Raw genomic sequence first — 21,475 nt, 5'->3', positions numbered from 1 at the left:
AACCAGACTCCATAGGGTCATAGACCAATTTAACCAGACTCCATAGGGTCAGAGACCAATTTAACCAGACACCATAGGGTCAGAGACCAATTTAACCAGACTCCATAGGGTCAGAGACCAATTTAACCAGACTCCATAGGGTCATAGACCAATTTAACCAGGCTCCATAGGGTCATAGACCAATTTAACCAGACACCAAAGGGTCATAGACCAATTTATCCAGACTCCATAGGCTCATAGACCACTTTAACCAGACTCCATAGGGTCTGAGACCAATTTAACCAGACTCCATAGGGTCTGAGACCAATTTAACCAGACTCCATTGGGTCTGAGACCAATTTAACCAGACTCCATAGGGTCATAGACCAATTTTTCCAGACTCCATAGGGTCATAGACCAATTTAACCAGACTCCATAGGGTCATAGACCAATTTAACCAGACTCCATAGGGTCATAGATCAATTTAACCAGACTCCATATGGTCAGAGACCAATTTAACCAGACTCCATAGGGTCATAGATCAATTTAACCAGACTCCATATGGTCATAGAACAATTTAACCAGACTCCATAGGGTTCGAGAACAATTTAACCAGACTCCATAGGGTTCGTGAACAATTTAACCAGACTCCATATGGTCAGAGACCAATTTAACCAGACTCCATAGGGTCATAGATCAATTTAACCAGACTCCATAGGGCCATACATCAATTTAACCAGACTCCATATGGTCATAGAACAATTTAACCAGACTCCATAGGGTGCGAGAACAATTTAACCAGACTCCATAGGGTTCGTGAACAATTTAACCAGACTCCATAGGGTCATAGACCAATTTAACCAGACTCCATAGGGTCAGAGACCAATTTAACCAGACTCCATAGGGTCAGAGACCAATTTAATCAGACTCCATATGGTCATAGACCAATTTAACCAGACTCCATAGGGTCATAGACCAATTTAACCAGACTCCATAGGGTCATAGACCAATTTAACCAGACTCCATAGGGTCAGAAACCAATTGAACCAGACTCCATATGGTCATAGACCAATTTAACCAGACTCCATAGGGTCATAGACCAATTTAACCAGACTCCATAGGGTCAGAGACCAATTTAACCAGACACCATAGGGTCCAGGAACAATTTAACCAGACTCCATAGGGTCCGGGAACAATTTAACCAGACTCCATAGGGTCTGGGAACAATTTAACCAGACTCCATAGGGTCATATACCAATTTAACCACACTCCATAGGGTAATAGACCAATTTAACCAGACTCCATATGGTCATAGACCAATTTAACCAGACTCCATAGGGTCATAGATCAATTTAACCAGACTCCATAGGGACCGAGAACAATTTAACTAGATTCCATATGGTCATAGAACAATTTAACCAGACTGCATAGGGTTCGAGAACAATTTAACCAGACTCCATAGGGTCATAGACCAATTTAACCAGATTCCATAGGGTCAGAGACCAATTTAACCAGACACCATAGGGTCAGAGACCAATTTAACCAGACTCCATAGGGACCGAGAACAATTTAACCAGACTCCATAGGGTCTGAGACCAATTTAACCAGACTCCATAGGGTCTGAGACCAATTTAACCAGACTCCATAGGGTCTGAGACCAATTTAACCAGACTCCATAGGGTCATAGACCAATTTATCCAGACTCCATAGGGTCATAGACCAATTTAACCACACTCCATAGGGTCATAGACCAATTTAACCAGACTCCACATGGTCATAGACCAATTTAACCAGACTCCATAGGGTCATAGATCAATTTAACCAGACTGCATAGGGTTCGAGAAGAATTTAACCAGACTCCATAGGGTCATAGACCAATTTAACCAGACTCCATAGGGTCAGAGACCAATTTAACCAGACACCATAGGGTCAGAGACCAATTTAACCAGACTCCATAGGGTCAGAGACCAATTTAACCAGACTCCATAGGGTCATAGACCAATTTTTCCAGACTCCATAGGGTCATAGACCAATTTAACCAGACTCCATAGGGTCATAGACCAATTTAACCAGACTCCATAGGGTCATAGATCAATTTAACCAGACTCCATATGGTCAGAGACCAATTTAACCAGACTCCATAGGGTCATAGATCAATTTAACCAGACTCCATAGGGCCATAGATCAATTTAACCAGACTCCATATGGTCATAGAACAATTTAACCAGACTCCATAGGGTTCGAGAACAATTTAACCAGACTCCATAGGGTTCGTGAACAATTTAACCAGACTCCATATGGTCAGAGACCAATTTAACCAGACTCCATAGGGTCATAGATCAATTTAACCAGACTCCATAGGGCCATAGATCAATTTAACCAGACTCCATATGGTCATAGAACAATTTAACCAGACTCCATAGGGTGCGAGAACAATTTAACCAGACTCCATAGGGTTCGTGAACAATTTAACCAGACTCCATAGGGTCATAGACCAATTTCACCAGACTCAATAGGGTTCGAGAACAATTTAACCAGACTCCATACGGTCATAGACCAATTTAACCAGACTCCATATGGTCATAGACCAATTTAACCAGACTCCATAGGGTCTGAGACCAATTTAACCAGACTCCATAGGGTCTTTGACCAATTTAACCAGACTCCATAGGGTCATAGACCAATTTATCCAGACTCCCTAGGCTCATAGACCACTTTAACCAGACTCCATAGGCTCATAGACCAATTTATCCAGACTCCATAGAGTCTGAGACCAATTTAACCAGACTCCATAGGGTCTGAGACCAATTTAACCAGACTCCATTGGGTCTGAGACCAATTTAACCAGACTCAATAGGTTCTGAGACCAATTTAACCAGACTCCATAGGGTCTGAGACCAATTTATCCAGACTCCATAGGGTCATAGACCAATTTAACCAGACTCCATAGGGTCATAGACCAATTTCACCAGACTCAATAGGGTTCGAGAACAATTTAACCAGACTCCATAGGGTCATAGACCAATTTAACCAGACTCCATATGGTCATAGACCAATTTAACCAGACTCCATAGGGTCTGAGACCAATTTAACCAGACTCCATAGGGTCTGAGACCAATTTAACCAGACTCCATAGGGTCAGAGTTCAATTTATCCAGACTCCATAGGGTCATAGACCAATTTTTCCAGACTCCATAGGGTCATAGACCAATTTAACCAGACTCCATAGGGTCATAGACCAATTTAACCAGACTCCATAGGGTCATAGATCAATTTAACCAGACTCCATATGGTCAGAGACCAATTTAACCAGACTCCATAGGGTCATAGACCAATTTAACCAGACTCCATAGGGTCAGAGACCAATTTAACCAGACTCCATAGGGTCCGGGAACAATTTAACCAGACTCCATAGGGTCCGGGAACAATTTAACCAGACTCCATAGGGTCTGGGAACAATTTAACCAGACTCCATAGGGTCATATACCAATTTAACCACACTCCATAGGGTAATAGACCAATTTAACCACACTCCATATGGTCATAGACCAATTTAACCAGACTCCATAGGGTAATAGATCAATTTAACCAGACTCCATAGGGACCGAGAACAATTTAACTAGATTCCATATGGTCATAGAACAATTTAACCAGACTGCATAGGGTTCGAGAACAATTTAACCAGACTCCATAGGGCCATAGATCAATTTAACCAGACTCCATAGGGTCAGAGACCAATTTAACCAGACTCCATAGGGTCTGAGACCAATTTAACCAGACTCCATAGGGTCTGAGACCAATTTAACCAGACTCCATAGGGTCAGAGACCAATTTAACCAGACTCCATAGGGTCATAGACCAATTTATCCAGACTCCATAGGGTCATAGACCAATTTCACCAGACTCAATAGGGTTCGAGAACAATTTAACCAGACTCCATACGGTCATAGACCAATTTAACCAGACTCCATATGGTCATAGACCAATTTAACCAGACTCCATAGGGTCTGAGACCAATTTAACCAGACTCCATAGGGTCAGAGACCAATTTAACCAGACTCCATAGGGTCAGAGACCAATTTAACCAGACTCCATAGGGTCATAGACCAATTTATCCAGACTCCATAGGGTCATAGACTAATTTCACCAGACTCAATAGGGTTCGAGAACAATTTAACCAGACTCCATACGGTCATAGACCAATTTAACCAGACTCCATATGGTCATAGACCAATTTAACCAGACTCCATAGGGTCTGAGACCAATTTAACCAGACTCCATAGGGTCTGAGACCAATTTAACCAGACTCCATAGGGTCATAGACCAATTTATCCAGACTCCATAGAGTCTGAGACCAATTTAACCAGACTCCATAGGGTCTGAGACCAATTTAACCAGACTCCATTGGGTCTGAGACCAATTTAACCAGACTCCATAGGGTCTGAGACCAATTTAACCAGACTCCCTAGGCTCATAGACCACTTTAACCAGACTCCATAGGCTCATAGACCAATTTATCCAGACTCCATAGAGTCTGAGACCAATTTAACCAGACTCCATAGGGTCTGAGACCAATTTAACCAGACTCCATTGGGTCTGAGACCAATTTAACCAGACTCAATAGGGTCTGAGACCAATTTAACCAGACTCCATAGGGTCTGAGACCAATTTATCCAGACTCCATAGGGTCATAGACCAATTTAACCAGACTCCATAGGGTCATAGACCAATTTCACCAGACTCAATAGGGTTCGAGAACAATTTAACCAGACTCCATAGGGTCATAGACCAATTTAACCAGACTCCATAGGGTCTGAGACCAATTTAACCAGACTCCATAGGGTCTGAGACCAATTTAACCAGACTCCATAGGGTCAGAGTTCAATTTATCCAGACTCCATAGGGTCATAGACCAATTTTTCCAGACTCCATAGGGTCATAGACCAATTTAACCAGACTCCATAGGGTCATAGATCAATTTAACCAGACTCCATATGGTCAGAGACCAATTTAACCAGACTCCATAGGGTCATAGATCAATTTAACCAGACTCCATAGGGTTTGAGAACAATTTAACCAGACTCCATAGGGTTCGAGAACAATTTAACCAGACTCCATAGGGTTCCAGAACAATTTAACCAGACTCCATAGGGTCATAGACCAATTTAACCAGACTCCATAGGGTACGGGAACAATTTAACCAGACTCCATAGGGTTCGAGAACAATTTAACCAGACTCCATAGGGTTCGAGAACAATTTAACCAGACTCCATAGGGTTCCAGAACAATTTATCCAGACTCCATAGGGTCATAGACCAATTTAACCAGACTCCATAGGGTCATAGACCAATTTAACCAGACTCCATAGGGTCATAGACCAATTTAACCAGACTCCATAGGGTCATAGACCAATTTAACCAGACTCCATAGGGTTCGAGAACAATTTAACCAAACTCCATAGGGTCTGAGAACAATTTAACCAGATATGGGGTTCGAGACCAATTTAACCAGACTCCATAGGGTCTGAGAACAATTTAACCAGATATGGGGTTCGAGACCAATTTAACCAGACTCCATAGGGTCTGAGAACAATTTAACCAGATATGGGGTTCGAGACCAATTTAACCAGACTCCATAGGGTCATAGATCAATTTAACCAGACTCCATAGGGACCGAGAACAATTTAACCAGATTCCATATGGTCATAGAACAATTTAACCAGACTGCATAGGGTTCGAGAACAATTTAACCAGACTCCATAGGGTCATAGACCAATTTAACCAGACTCCATAGGGTCAAAAACCAATTTAACCAGACACCATAGGGTCATAGACCAATTTAACCAGACACCATAGGGTCAGAGACCAATTTAACCAGACTCCATAGGGTCAGAGACCAATTTAACCAGACTCCATAGGGTCAGAGACCAATTTAACCAGACTCCATATGGTCATAGAACAATTTAACCAGACTCCATAGGGTTCGAGAACAATTTAACCAGACTCCATAGGGTCATAGACCAATTTAACCAGACTCCATAGGGTCCGGGAACAATTTAACCAGACTCCATAGGGTTCGAGAACAATTTAACCAGACTCCATAGGGTTCGAGAACAATTTAACCAGACTCCATAGGGTTCGAGAACAATTTATCCAGACTCCATAGGGTCATAGACCAATTTAACCAGACTCCATAGGGTCATAGACCAATTTAACCAGACTCCATTGGGTCATAGACCAATTTAACCAGACTCCATAGGGTCATAGACCAATTTAACCAGACTCCATAGGGTCATAGACCAATTTAACCAGACTCCATAGGGTCATAGACCAATTTAACCAGACTCCATAGGGTCATAGACCAATTTAACCAGACTCCATAGGGTTCGAGAACAATTTAACCAAACTCCATAGGGTCTGAGAACAATTTAACCAGATATGGGGTTCGAGACCAATTTAACCAGACTCCATAGGGTCTGAGAACAATTTAACCAGATATGGGGTTCGAGACCAATTTAACCAGACTCCATAGGGTCATAGAACAATTTAACCAGACTCCATAGGGTCTGAGAACAATTTAACCAGATATGGGGTTCGAGACCAATTTAACCAGACTCCATAGGGTCTGAGAACAATTTAACCAGATATGGGGTTCGAGACCAATTTAACCAGACTCCATAGGGTTCGAGAACAATTTAACCAGATATGGGGTTCGAGACCAATTTAACCAGACTCCATAGGGTCCGGGAACAATTTAACCAGACTCCATAGGGTTCGAGAACAATTTAACCAGACTCCATAGGGTCATAGAACAATTTAACCAGACAGACTCCATAGGGTCATAGACCAATTTAACCAGACTCCATAGGGTTCGAGAACAATTTAACCAAACTCCATAGGGTCTGAGAACAATTTAACCAGATATGGGGTTCGAGACCAATTTAACCAGACTCCATAGGGTCTGAGAACAATTTAACCAGATATGGGGTTCGAGACCAATTTAACCAGACTCCATAGGGTCATAGAACAATTTAACCAGACTCCATAGGGTCTGAGAACAATTTAACCAGATATGGGGTTCGAGACCAATTTAACCAGACTCCATAGGGTCTGAGAACAATTTAACCAGATATGGGGTTCGAGACCAATTTAACCAGACTCCATAGGGTTCGAGAACAATTTAACCAGATATGGGGTTCGAGACCAATTTAACCAGACTCCATAGGGTCCGGGAACAATTTAACCAGACTCCATAGGGTTCGAGAACAATTTAACCAGACTCCATAGGGTCATAGAACAATTTAACCAGACAGACTCCATAGGGTCTGACACCGTACAGTCTGTGCAGTAGGCTGAACATTTGACATCCCTACAATGAGAGTGGGAGAGTGGGATTTTGTGTGTGTGTGTGTGTGTGTGTGTGTGTGTGTGTGTGTGTGTGTGTGTGTGTGTGTGTGTGTGTGTGTGTGTGTGTGTGTGTGTGTGTGTACGCAAGCGTGTGAATGTACTCACAGTGAAGACAGTGACGTCCGTCCTGGTCCGTATCTCCTCCACAAAACCCAGTGGTTTTCCTGAAGGGAGGGGTATAGTCCCCAGGACAGAGAAGACTGGAGAGTCCAGGGTCTGTCTGACTGACCTGATGAACGCCTGGCTGAACAGCTCCATTTTACCAACCTCATCAATGACAAACACCTGATGATTGCTACTGCATGAAGAGTCAAGCTAAAACACAGAGAAAGAGAGTGAGGTCATAGACAACATCACTCACCACAAAAAACAACAACTATATGGTTGATATACCAGAGCTGGGGCTGCTGTATACCAGAGCTGTGGGCCTACTCTACTACCAGAGCTGCTGTGGGCCTACTCTACTCTACTACCAGAGCTGCTGTGGGCCTACTCTACTCTACTACTAGAGCTGCTGTGGGTCTACTCTACTACTAGAGCTGCTGTGGGTCTACTCTACTCTACTACTAGAACTGCTGTGGACCTACTCTACTACCAGAGCTGCTGTGGGCCTACTCTACTCTACTACTAGAGCTGCTGTGGGCATACTCTACTACCAGAGCTGCTGTGGGCCTACTCTACTCTACTACTAGAGCTGCTGTGGGCCTACTCTACTCTACTACTAGAGCTGCTGTGGGCCTACTCTACTCCTAGAGCTGCTGTGGGCCTACTCTACTCTACTACCATTGCTGCTGTGGGCCTACTCTACTCCCAGAGCTGCTGTGAGCCTACTCTACTCCCAGAGCTGCTGTGGGCCTACTCTACTCGCAGAGCTGCTGTGGACCTACTCTACTCTACTACTAGAGCTGCTGTGGGCCTACTCTACTCTACTACCAGAGCTGCTGTGGACCTACTCTACTCTACTACCAGAGCTGCTGTGGGCCTACTCTACTCTACTACCAGAGCTGCTGTGGACCTACTCTACTCTACTACTAGGGCTGCTGTGGGCCTACTCTACTACTAGGGCTGCTGTGGGCCTACTCTACTACTAGGGCTGCTGTGGGCCTACTCTACTACTAGGGCTGCTGTGGGCCTACTCTACTACTAGGGCTGCTGTGGGCCTACTCTACTCTACTACCAGAGCTGCTGTGGTCCTACTCTACTCTACTACTAGAGCTGCCGTGGGCCTACTCTACTACTAGAGCTGCTGTGGGTCTACTCTACTCTACTACTAGAGCTGCTGTGGGCCTACTCTACTACTAGGGCTGCTGTGGGCCTACTCTACTACTAGGGCTGCTGTGGGCCTACTCTACTACTTGGGCTGCTGTGGGCCTACTCTACTACTTGGGCTGCTGTGGGCCTACTCTACTACTAGGGCTGCTGTGGGCCTACTCTACTACTAGGGCTGCTGTGGGCCTACTCTACTCTACTACTAGAGCTGCTGTGGGCCTACTCTACTCTACTACTAGAGCTGCTGTGGACCTACTCTACTCTACTACCAGAGCTGCTGTGGACCTACTCTACTCTACTACTAGGGCTGCTGTGGGCCTACTCTACTACTAGGGCTGCTGTGGGCCTACTCTACTACTAGGGCTGCTGTGGGCCTACTCTACTACTAGGGCTGCTGTGGGCCTACTCTACTACTAGGGCTGCTGTGGGCCTACTCTACTACTAGGGCTGCTGTGGGCCTACTCTACTACTAGGGCTGCTGTGGGCCTACTCTACTACCAGAGCTGCTGTGGGCCTACTCTACTCTACTACCAGAGCTGCTGTGGGCCTACTCTACTGTACTACTAGAGCTGCTGTGGGCCTACTCTACTACTAGAGCTGCTGTGGGTCTACTCGACTCTACTACTAGAACTGCTGTGGACCTACACTACTCTACTACTGGGGCTGCTGTGGGCCTACTCTACTACTAGAACTGCTGTGGGCCTACTCTACTACTAGAACTGCTGTTGGTCTACTCTACTACTAGAACTGCTGTGGACCTACTCTACTCTACTACTAGAACTGCTGTGGACCTACTCTACTCTACTACTAGGGCTGCTGTGGGCCTACTCTACTACCACAGCTGCTGTGGGTCTACTCTACTCCCAGAGCTGCTGTGGACCTACTCTACTACTAGGGCTGCTGTGGGCCTACTCTACTCTACTACAAGAGCTGCTGTGGGTCTACTCTACTCTACTACTAGGGCTGCTGTGGGCCTACTCTACTCCCAGAGCTGCTGTGGACCTACTCTACTACTAGGGCTGCTGTGGGCCTACTCTACTACCAGAGCTGCTGTGGGTCTACTCTACTCTACTTCTAGAGCTGATGTGGACCTACTCTACTCTACTACTAGAGCTGCTGTGGGCCTACTCTACTCTACTACCAGAGCTGCTGTGGGCCTACTCTACTCTACTACTAGGGCTGCTGTGGGCCTACTCTACTACCAGAGCTGCTGTGGGTCTACTCTACTCTACTACTAGGGCTGCTGTGGGCCTACTCTACTACCAGAGCTGCTGTGGGCCTACTCTACTCTACTGCTAGGGCTGCTGTGGGCCTACTCTACTACCAGAGCTGCTGTGGGTCTACTCTACTCTACTACTAGAGCTGATGTGGACCTACTCTACTCTACTACCAGAGCTGCTGTGGGCCTACTCTACTCTACTACTAGGGCTGCTGTGGGCCTACTCTACTCTACTACTAGGGCTGCTGTGGGCCTACTCTACTACCAGAGCTGCTGTGGGTCTACTCTACTCTACTACTAGGGCTGCTGTGGGCCTACTCTACTACCAGAGCTGCTGTGGGCCTACTCTACTCTACTACTAGGGCTGCTGTGGGCCTACTCTACTACCAGAGCTGCTGTGGGTCTACTCTACTCTACTACTAGGGCTGCTGTTGGCCTACTCTACTACCAGAGCTGCTGTGGGCCTACTCTACTCTACTACTAGGGCTGCTGTGGGCCTACTCTACTACCAGAGCTGCTGTGGGTCTACTCTACTCTACTACTAGAGCTGATGTGGACCTACTCTACTCTACTACTAGAGCTGCTGTGGGCCTACTCTACTCTACTACTAGAGCTGCTGTGGGCCTACTCTACTCTACTCTACTACTTGAGCTGGCATGTAAAGGTCTGTAATTTTTATCATCGGTACTCTTCAACTGTGAGAGACGGAATCTAAAACAAAAATCAAGAAAATCACATTGTATGATTTTTAAGTAATTAATTGGCATTTTATTGCATGACATAAGTATTTGATACATCAGAAAAGCAGAACTTAATAGTTGGTACAGAAACCTTTGTTTGCAATTACAGAGATCATATGTTGCCTGTAGTTCTTGACCAGGTTTGCACACACTGCAGCAGGGATTTTGGCCCACTCCTCCATACAGACCTTCTCCAGATCCTTCAGGTTTCGGGGCTGTCACTGGGCAATACGGAGTTTCAGCTCCCTCCAAAGATTTTCTATTGGGTTCAGGTCTGGAGACTGGCTAGGCCACTCGAGGACCTTGAGATGCTTCTTACGGACCCACTCCTTAGTCGCCCTGGCTCTGTGTTTCGGGTCATTGTCATGCTGGAAGACCCAGCCACGACCCATCTTCAATGCTCTTACTGAGGGAAGGTTGTTGGCCAAGATCTTGCGATACATGGCCCCATCCCTCCTCCCCTCAATACGGTGCAGTCTTCCTGTCCCATTTGCAGAAAAACATCCCCAAAGAATGATGTTTCCACCTCCATGCTTCAAGGTTGGGATGGTATTCTTGGGGTTGTACTCATCCTTCTTCTTTCTCCAAACACAGCGAGTGGAGTTTAGACCAAAAAGCTCTATTTTTGTCTCATCAGACCACATGACCTTCTCCCATTCCTCCTCTGGGTCATCCAGATGGTCATTGGCAAACTTCAGATGGGCCTGGACATGTGCTGGCTTGAGCAGGGGGACCTTGCGTGCGCTGCAGGATTTTAATCCAAGACGGCGTAGTGTGTTACTAATGGTTTTCTTTGAAACTGGTCCCAGCTCTCTTGAGGTCATTGACCAGGTCCTGCCGTGTAGTTCTGGGCTGATCCCTCACCTTCCTCATGATCATTGATGCCCCACGAGGTGAGATCTTGCATGGAGCCCCAGACCGAGGGTGATTGACCGTCATCTTGAACTTCTTCCATTTTCTAATAATTGCGCCAACAGTTGTTGCCTTCTCACCAAGCTGCTTGCCTATTGTCCTGTAGCCCATCCCTGCCTTGTGCAGGTCTACAATTTTATCCCTAATGTCCTTACACAGCTCTCTGGTCTGGCCATTGTGGAAAGGTTGGAGTCTGTTTGATTGAGTGTGTGGACAGGTGTCTTTTATACAGGTAACGAGTTCAAACAGGTGCAATTAATACAGGAGGGCTTCTTAAAGAAAAACTAACAGGTCTGTGAGAGCCGGAAATCTTACTGGTCGGTAGGTGATCAAATACTTATGTCATGCAATAAAATGCAAATGAATTACTTAAAAATCATACAATGTGATTTTCTGGATTTTTGTTTTAGATTCCGTCTCTCACATTTGAAGTGATACAAATTACAGACCTCTACATGCTTTGTAAGTAGGAAAACCTGCAAAATCAGCAGTGTATCAAATACTTGTTCTCCCCACTGTAGGAGGAAAAAAAAAATCACTGCTCACGACCCTGACAGAGGAGGAAAATCACTGCTCACGACCCTGACAGAGGAGGAAAATCACTGCTCACGACCCTGACAGAGGAGGAAAATCACTGCTCACGACCCTGACAGAGGAGGAAAATCACTGCTCACGACCCTGACAGAGGAGGAAAATCACTGCTCACGACCCTGACAGAGGAGGAAAATCACTGCTTAGTTAAAAAGTGCATTAATAACATACGTTTCTGAAGAGAGGTAGAGCCAGGTTCTCAAACGAAGGTACATCCACTACATACTGTCCTACAGTGTACTCCCTCCCTCCATGTGAAGCTACAGACTTCTCTCTGAACAGAACAAAGAAAGCAGAGAAAACACATTAACACATAGGGGACTGTTTCCCAGACATAGATTAAGCCAAGTCCTGGACTGAAAATCGCCACCAGAAAATGTACATTGACCCTCCCCCCTCTTGAACACTGCTGCTACTGTTTGTTTGTTTGTTACCTATGCATAGTCACTTCGCCCCCACCTACATGTACAGATTACCTCAACTAGCCTGTACCCCCGAACACTGACTCTGTACCGGTACCTCCCTGTATATAGCCTCCACATTGACTCTGTACCGGTACCTCCCTGTATATAGCCTCCACATTGACTCTGTACCGGTACCTCCCTGTATATAGCCTCCACATTGACTCTGTACCGGTACCTCCCTGTATATAGCCTCCACATTGACTCTGTACCGGTACCTCCCTGTATATAGCCTGCACATTGACTCGGTACCGTAACACACTGTATATAGTCTCCACATTGACTCTGTACTGGTACCCCCTGTATATAGCCTCCACATTGACTCTGTACCGTAATACCCTGTATATAGCCTCCACATTGACTCTGTACCGGTACCTCCCTGTATATAGCCTGCACATTGACTCTGTACCGTAACACCCTGTATATAGCCTCCACATTGACTCTGTACCGGTACCCCCTGTATATAGCCTCCACATTGACTCTGTACCGGTACCAACTGTATATAGCCTCCACATTGACTCTGTACCGGTACACCCTGTATATAGCCTCCACATTGACTCTGTACCGGTACACCCTGTATATAGCTTCCACATTGACTCTGTACCGGTACCCCCTGTATATAGCCTCCACATTGACTCTGTACCGGTACACCCTGTATATAGCCTCCACATTGACTCTGTACTGGTACCCTCTGTATATAGCCTCCACATTGACTCTGTACTGGTACCCCCTGTATATAGCCTCCACATTGACTCTGTACTGGTACCCCCTGTATATAGCCTCCACATTGACTCTGTACCGGTACCCCCTGTATATAGCCTCCACATTGACTCTGTACCGGTACACCCTGTATATAGCCTCCACATTGACTCTGTACTGGTACCCCTGTATATAGCCTCCACATTGACTCTGTACCGGTACCCCCTGTATATAGCCTCCACATTGACTCTGTACCGGTACCCCCTGTATATAGCCTCCACATTGACTCTGTACTGGTACCCCCTGTATATAGCCTCCACATTGACTCTGTACCGGTACACCCTGTATATAGCCTCCACATTGACTCTGTACCGGTACCCCCTGTATATAGCCTCCACATTGACTCTGTACCGTAATACCCTGTATATAGCCTCCACATTGACTCTGTACTGGTACCCCCTGTATATAGCCTCCACATTGACTCTGTACCGGTACCCCCTGTATATAGCCTCCACATTGACTCTGTACCGGTACCCCCTGTATATAACCTTGTTATTCTTATTGTGTTACTTTTTATTTTAGTCTACTTGGTAAATATTTTCTTCTTCTTGAACTGCACTGTTGGTTAAGGGCTTGTCAGTCAGCATTTCACAGTGAAGTCTAACACTTGTTGTATTCGGCGAACGTGGCCAATAAATCTTGATTTGATTTGAAAAGTAACAATAGAGAATGTTAATTGAAAATGCTTTTTAAGTCCTGAACTTGGCTTAATCTGTGTCTGGGGAACCGGTCCTTACAGAGATAGGTAGACCATTTGGGTTGATTATGTAATGTGACTGAAACCTACCTGACTCTGGACAAGTTTCCTCTCTGTCCGGTCACAGTAACAACGTCGAAACCGACCCTGCGCCTCCCCTCCCTGACCTCCTGGGTGTAGAAGCCCTCCACAGACACACCTGAAGACACTATTACGTCACAGGCCTTCTGGACCAGGGTGGTCTTACCCACACCTTCACAATAGAAGAGGGTCGTGTCAAATCCAAAATGAAGTAGTTTTGTCTTATTGGGGCCTTCAAACCAACTATCAACAGAAATGCAATATTTGATCATAATGTAAAGTACTGACTCATGAATAGAGTTGTTTTATGTAGTATTTGGCGAAGGTCACACCATTCACTTTACGGAGGAAATCAGAATACTCAGGATCTGCCTGGGATACACGTTGTCTCTAGTTAACACAGCCACAAAGTCATAATTGTGGCTAAAACCCTCCCATTTCTGAAAAATTCTTAAAATGTGATTTTAAACCTAACCACACTGCTAACCTTATGCCTAACCCTATTATTAAATTAAGATGAGAATGCAAACTTTTGTAGCTAATTTTGACTTTGTGGCTTTGGAATCGAACCCTAACCGGAACCAGTGGAAACTGAGATTTATTTATTTATTGTTATTTCACCTTTATTTAACCAGGTAGGCAAGTTGAGAACAAGTTCTCATTTACAATTGCGACCTGGCCAAGATAAAGCAAAGCAGTTCGACACATACAACGACACAGAGTTACACATGGAGCAAAACAAACATACAGTCAATAATATAGTATAAACAAGTCTATATACGATGTGAGCAAATGAGGTGAGATAAGGGAGGTAAAGGCAAAAAAAGGCCATGGTGGCAAAGTAAATACAATATAGCAAGTAAAAAACTGGAATGGTAGATTTGCAATGGAAGAATGTGCAAAGTAGAAATAAAAATAATGGGGTGCAAAGGAGCAAAATAAATACATTAAATACAGTAGGGAAAGAGGTAGTTGTTTGGGCTAAAATATAGGTGGGCTATGTACAGGTGCAGTAATCTGTGAGCTGCTCTGACAGTTGGTGCTTAAATCTAGTGAGGGAGATAAGTGTTTCCAGTTTCAGTGCTTTTTGTAGTTCGTTCCAGTCATTGGCAGCAGAGAACTGGAAGGAGAGGCGGCCAAAGAAAGAATTGGTTTTGGGGGTGACTAGAGAGATATACCTGCTGGAGCGTGTGCTACAGGTGGGAGATGCTATGGTGACCAGCGAGCTGAGATAAGGGGGGACTTTACCTAGCAGGGTCTTGTAGATGACATAGAGCCAGTGGGTTTGGCGACTGTAACGTTCTGTGCTTCACGGAAACATGGCTCACTGGAGAGACGCTATCCGAAGCGGTGCAGCCAACGGGTTTCTCCATGCATCGCGCCGACAGAAACAAACACCTTTCTGGTAAGAAGAGGGGTGGGGGCGTATGCCTTATGGCTAACGAGACATGGTGCGATGAAAGAAACATACAGGAACTCAAATCCTTCTGTTCACCTGATTTAGAATTCCTCACAATCAAATGTAGACCGCATTATCTACCAAGAGAATTCTCTTAGATTATAATCACAGCCGTATATATCCCCCCCCAAGCAGACACATCGATGGCTCTGAACGAACTTTATTTAACTCTTTGCAAACTGGAAACCATTCATCCGGAGGCTGCATTCATTGTAGCTGGGGATTTTAACAAGGCTAATCTGAAAACAAGACTCCCTAAATTTTATCAGCATATCGATTACGCAACCAGGGGTGGAAAAACCTTGGATCACTGTTACTCTAACTTCCGCGACGCATATAAGGCCCTGCCCCGCCCCCCTTTCGGAAAAGCTGACCCCGACTCCATTTTGCTGATCCCTGCCTACAGACAGAAACTGAAACAAGAAGCTCCCACGCTGAGGTCTGTCCAATGCTGGTCCGACCAAGCTGACTCCACACTACAAGACTGCTTCCATCACATGGACTGGGACATGTTTCGTATTGCGTCAGATAACAACATTGACGAATACGCTGATTCGGTGTGCGAGTTCATTAGAACGTGCGTTGAAGATGTCGTTCCCATAGCAACGATTAAATCATTCCCTAACCAGAAACCGTGGTTTGATGGCAGCATTCACGTGAAACTGAAAGCGCGAACCACTGCTTTTAATCAGGGCAAGGTGTCTGGTAACATGACCGAGTACAAACAGTGCAGCTATTCCCTCTGCAAGGCTATCAAACAAGCTAAGCGTCAGTACAGAGACAAAGTAGAATCTCAATTCAACGGCTCAGACACAAGAGGCATGTGGCAGGGTCTACAGTCAATCACGGACTACAGGAAGAAATCCAGCCCAGTCACGGACCAGGATGTCTTGCTCCCAGGCAGACTAAATAACTTTTTTGCCCGCTTTGAGGACAATACAGTGCCACTGACACGGCCTGCAACGGAAACATGTGGTTACTCCTTCACTGCAGCCGAGGTGAGTAAAACATTTAAACGTGTTAACCCTCGCAAGGCTGCAGGCCCAGACGGCATCCCCAGCCGCGCCCTCAGAGCATGCGCAGACCAGCTGGCTGGTGTGTTTACGGACATATTCAATCAATCCCTATCCCAGTCTGCTGTTCCCACATGCTTCAAGAGGGCCACCATTGTTCCTGTTCCCAAGAAAGCTAAGGTAACTGAGCTAAACGACTACCGCCCCGTAGCACTCACTTCCGTCATCATGAAGTGCTTTGAGAGACTAGTCAAGGACCATATCACCTCCACCCTACCTGACACCCTAGACCCACTCCAATTTGCTTACCGCCCAAATAGGTCCACAGACGATGCAATCTCAACCACACTGCACACTGCCCTAACCCATCTGGACAAGAGGAATACCTATGTGAGAATGCTGTTCATCGACTACAGCTCGGCATTCAACACCATAGTACCCTCCAAGCTCGTCATCAAGCTCGAGATCCTGGGTCTCGACCCCGCCCTGTGCAACTGGGTACTGGACTTCCTGACGGGCCGCCCCAGGTGGTGAGGGTAGGTAACAACATCTCCTCCCCGCTGATCCTCAACACTGGGGCCCCACAAGGGTGCGTTCTGAGCCCTCTCCTGTACTCCCTGTTCACCCACGACTGCGTGGCCACGCACGCCTCCAACTCAACCATCAAGTTTGCGGACGACACAACAGTGGTAGGCTTGATTACCAACAACGACGAGACGGCCTACAGGGAGGAGGTGAGGGCCCTCGGAGTGTGGTGTCAGGAAAATAACCTCACACTCAACGTCAACAAAACTAAGGAGATGATTGTGGACTTCAGGAAACAGCAGAGGGAACACCCCCCTATCCACATCGATGGAACAGTAGTGGAGAGGGTAGCAAGTTTTAAGTTCCTCGGCATACACATCACAGACAAACTGAATTGGTCCACTCACACAGACAGCATCGTGAAGAAGGCGCAGCAGCACCTCTTCAACCTCAGGAGGCTGAAGAAATTCGGCTTGTCACCAAAAGCACTCACAAACTTCTACAGATGCACAATCGAGAGCATCCTGGCGGGCTGTATCACCGCCTGGTATGGCAACTGCTCCGGCCTCAACCGTAAGGCTCTCCAGAGGGTAGTGAGGTCTGCACAACGCATCACCGGGGGCAAACTACCTGCCCTCCAGGACACCTACACCACCCGATGTTACAGGAAGGCCATAAAGATCATCAAGGACATCAACCACCCGAGCCACTGCCTGTTCACCCCGCTATCATCCAGAAGGCGAGGTCAGTACAGGTGCATCAAAGCTGGGACCGAGAGACTGAAAAACAGCTTCTATCTCAAGGCCATCAGACTGTTAAACAGCCACCACTAACATTGAGTGGCTGCTGCCAAAACACTGACTCAACTCCAGCCACTTTAATAATGGGAATTGATGGGAAATGATGTAAATATATCACTAGCCACTTTAAACAATGCTACCTTATATAATGTTACTTACCCTACATTATTCATCTCATATGCATACGTATATACTGTACTCTATATCATCGACTGCATCCTTATGTAATACATGTATCACTAGCCACTTTAACTATGCCACTTTGTTTACATACTCATCTCATATGTATATACTGTACTCGATACCATCTACTGTATCTTGCCTATGCTGCTCTGTACCATCACTCATTCATATATCCTTATGTACATATTCTCTATCCCCTTACACTGTGTATAAGACAGTAGTTTAGGAATTGTTAGTTAGATTACTTGTTGGTTATTACTGCATTGTCGGAACTAGAAGCACAAGCATTTCGCTACACTCGCATTAACATCTGCTAACCATGTGTATGTGACAAATAACATTTGATTTGATTTTTTGAGTATGAAGCGAGGGCCAGCCAACGGGAGCGTACAGGTCGCAATGGTGGGTAGTATATGGGGCTTTGGTGACAAAACGGATGGCACTGTGATAGACTGCATCCAATTTGTTATACCAGAGAGGAAGAGGCGAAGCGAGAGGGTTTACTTACACCAAAATATGTCCATTTAAAGCTGATCATTAATTATTAAGCAAGTATGGGGGGTTTGTATGGGGGGCAATGAGTGTCAAATTTTGTCAAATTGAAAATTAATAGCTATTTCAATACTTGAGGCTCATTTGATCTAATAGAAGTTGGTAATGTTGAGGTTCCTTCGAGTGTAGGACACGGATATAAGTTGATGCACGTGACATCCCGGCAACTTTGAGAAAAAACACTATCAGTTGTCCCTGTTGAAATCCGAGACGTCTATGAATATTCATTAGGCTAGCATCTCACTTGTCATTGAGTACAATTGTAATATCAACGAATATTCAAATAACGAGATGTATCCACCAATCCAAAGAGATTGTAGGTTTGATAAAGGCCTGACAGTAATTATTTATGCAAAATGGTACGCAGCATCATCTGGATATGTGTGCAACAAAAGTAGAACTTTCACCTTCTGCTCCCATTTCTGTCAAGCCGTCTGTGCATACAGCTTGAAAGGTCCAACCTATGCACCGCACCTGCCTCTCAGCACAATGCTGCGGGTCATACGCAGCGTTCCATTGGAAATCAAGTCACTCAAACGTCAGTTTATAAATTGTTTTAGGTAATAGCTGAACTACTGCTGTTACATTGTATTGGGTGGCATCATGTCTATAGCTAGCGTTAGTTAGCAGCAGTCACAACTTCACAGCGTTTCTGAACAACTTCCCGTGCCATGCTGTCTGCGTTGTGTTTTATACTTACCCGGAGGTCCGGTTAGGAAAACGTGTTTGATCATTTCTGATGAAATGTTCTGTATTCACTGTTCACTACTTTGCTTCTCCTCACATCCGTAAACATGGGAGCCGCACATGTGCAGATTGAATTGGCAGGACTCAGTTAGGGGATTATATTAATGAACCCGGTTAGCATGATTTCTTTCGATTTGGAACCGGGTGTGAGCCAGGTACTACGTTCTGTTCGACGGTCAAGTATGATTAGTATTCTGTGTTTTCACATGCAAAAGTAATTGCTTTTGATAAAAACGCTTTATCTGCCTTCCCAATGAAAACTACTTTGAAAAATTTGAACATATATTTTATGGAAAAGATATGTAGGTTTCTGAACGATGCCCCCATGCTGCATTGTTGACAGATTACCGTTCGATATGAACCCGGCGCGCCTCCCTCACTGATTTCGCCCGGTCGCCAATGTGATGGGCCATAACACGGTTCAACACAGTTCAACCCGGGGCAGTTTAATCGAATCCCCTTATTGACATTCATCGGGCAGGTAATAGTGGAAGGGGGAAGAGAGAATAATCAAGCAATACGAATTGGAAGGGGTCTGTGTCAATTTGAATCCAGGTAAAGCCGTGTGAATACTTTCTGAAGGCACTGTATATCAATATGTGCGGATAAAGATGTTTCCACCGCTATTTCTTGCATAATTAATTTTATACACTCAAAATGATCCCATCATGTCTAGCGTATTTAGTTATATCAACATCTGGAAAGTTTACCGTTAGATTTGCTGTTTCCATCAGGCCTGTCTTGACATTATTTTATCCGACATGTACTTTACTCACGTAAAAAGGTTATTGGAACCAATTACACTCACTGGAGTATCTAACGTCTTTGAAAAAGCACTAGGGAATTGAGCCACACAGTGGAAAGTGTCATAATACCCATACAACCTAGCAGTCAAACAAGGAAATGGTTCCAATACTTTTTTCACCATACATTTTATCCATTGTGGATTTTAGAAACACTTCAAATCAAATCACAATTTATTTGTCACATGTGCCGATACCACAGGTATTGACCTTACAGTGAAATGCTTACTGACCAACAATGCAGTTTTAAGAAAAAAAGTATTTAAGTATTTACTGAAGTAAAACATAAATAAATGAAAGAAAAATAAGAAAAATAACAAATAATTAAGGAACAACAATAAAATAACAGTAACAAGGCTATATACAGGGGGTACCGGTTCAGGGTCAATGTGGAGGCTATATACAGGGTGTTACGGTACAGAGTCAATGTGCAGGCTATATACAGGGAGGTACCGGTACAGAGTCAATGTGGAGGCTATATACAGGGTATTACGGTACAGAGTCAATGTGGAGGCTATATACAGGGGGTACCAGTACAGAGTCAATGTGGAGACTATATACAGTGTGTTACGGTACCGAGTCAATGTGGAGGCTATATACAGGGGGTACCAGTACAGAGTCAATGTGGAGGCTATATAAAGGGGGTACCAGTACTGAGTCAGTGTGGAGGCTATATACAGGGGTACCGGTACAGAGTCAATGTGGAGGCTATATACAGGGGGTACGGGTACAGAGTCAATGTGGAGGCTATAAACAGGGGGTACCGGTACAGAGTCAATGTGGAGGTTATATAAAGGGGGTACCGGTACAGAGTCAATGTGGAGGCCATATACAGGGGGTACCGGTACAGAGTCAATGTGGAGGCTATATACAGGGGGTACCGGTACAGAGTCAATGTGGAGACTATATACAGGTGGTACCGGTACAGAGTCAATGTGGAGGCTATATACAGGGGTACCGGTACACAGTCAATGTGGAGGCTATATACAGGGGGTAACGGTACAGAGTCAATGTGGAGGCTATATACAGGTGTTACGGTACAGAGTCAATGTGGAGGCTATATACAGGGGGTACCAGTACAGAGTCAATGTGGAGGCTATATACAGGGGGTACCGGTACAGAGTCAATGTGTGCACAGGTTAGTCGAGGTAATTGAGGTAATATGTACAGTTGAAGTTGGAAGTTTATCGATGGCGGTTATGATAACGTTTAGTATCTTGCGCGTGGCTGAGGTGCACCCGTGACCAGCTCGGAAATCGGATTGCACACCAGAGAAGGT

The 21,475-nt window shown here is 45.2% G+C and overlaps 1 protein-coding gene across 3 annotated transcripts in view; it reads right to left on the bottom strand.

Annotated features, from left to right (window-relative positions):
- The window catches only part of ntpcr (nucleoside-triphosphatase, cancer-related), a 29,448-nt gene extending 10,001 nt beyond the window's left edge, over positions 1-19,447 (bottom strand). For all 3 annotated transcript variants that reach the window (XM_064924551.1, XM_064924553.1, XM_064924552.1), the window contains exons 1-4: positions 19,347-19,447; positions 14,124-14,286; positions 12,288-12,390; positions 7,491-7,700 (exon numbers count right to left, since the gene is read on the bottom strand). In XM_064924551.1, coding sequence (XP_064780623.1) covers positions 7,491-7,700; positions 12,288-12,390; positions 14,124-14,286; positions 19,347-19,380 — 510 coding nt within the window. In that variant the 5' untranslated portion in view covers positions 19,381-19,447. The remainder of the gene's footprint in view (positions 1-7,490; positions 7,701-12,287; positions 12,391-14,123; positions 14,287-19,346) is intronic.
- Between the last annotated feature and the right edge of the window lie 2,028 nt (positions 19,448-21,475).

Source organism: Oncorhynchus masou, chromosome 18 (genome assembly GCF_036934945.1).
Source record: "Oncorhynchus masou masou isolate Uvic2021 chromosome 18, UVic_Omas_1.1, whole genome shotgun sequence".
Classification (NCBI taxonomy): Eukaryota; Metazoa; Chordata; class Actinopteri; order Salmoniformes; family Salmonidae; genus Oncorhynchus; species Oncorhynchus masou.
This window is presented reverse-complemented; position numbering and strand designations above follow the sequence as displayed.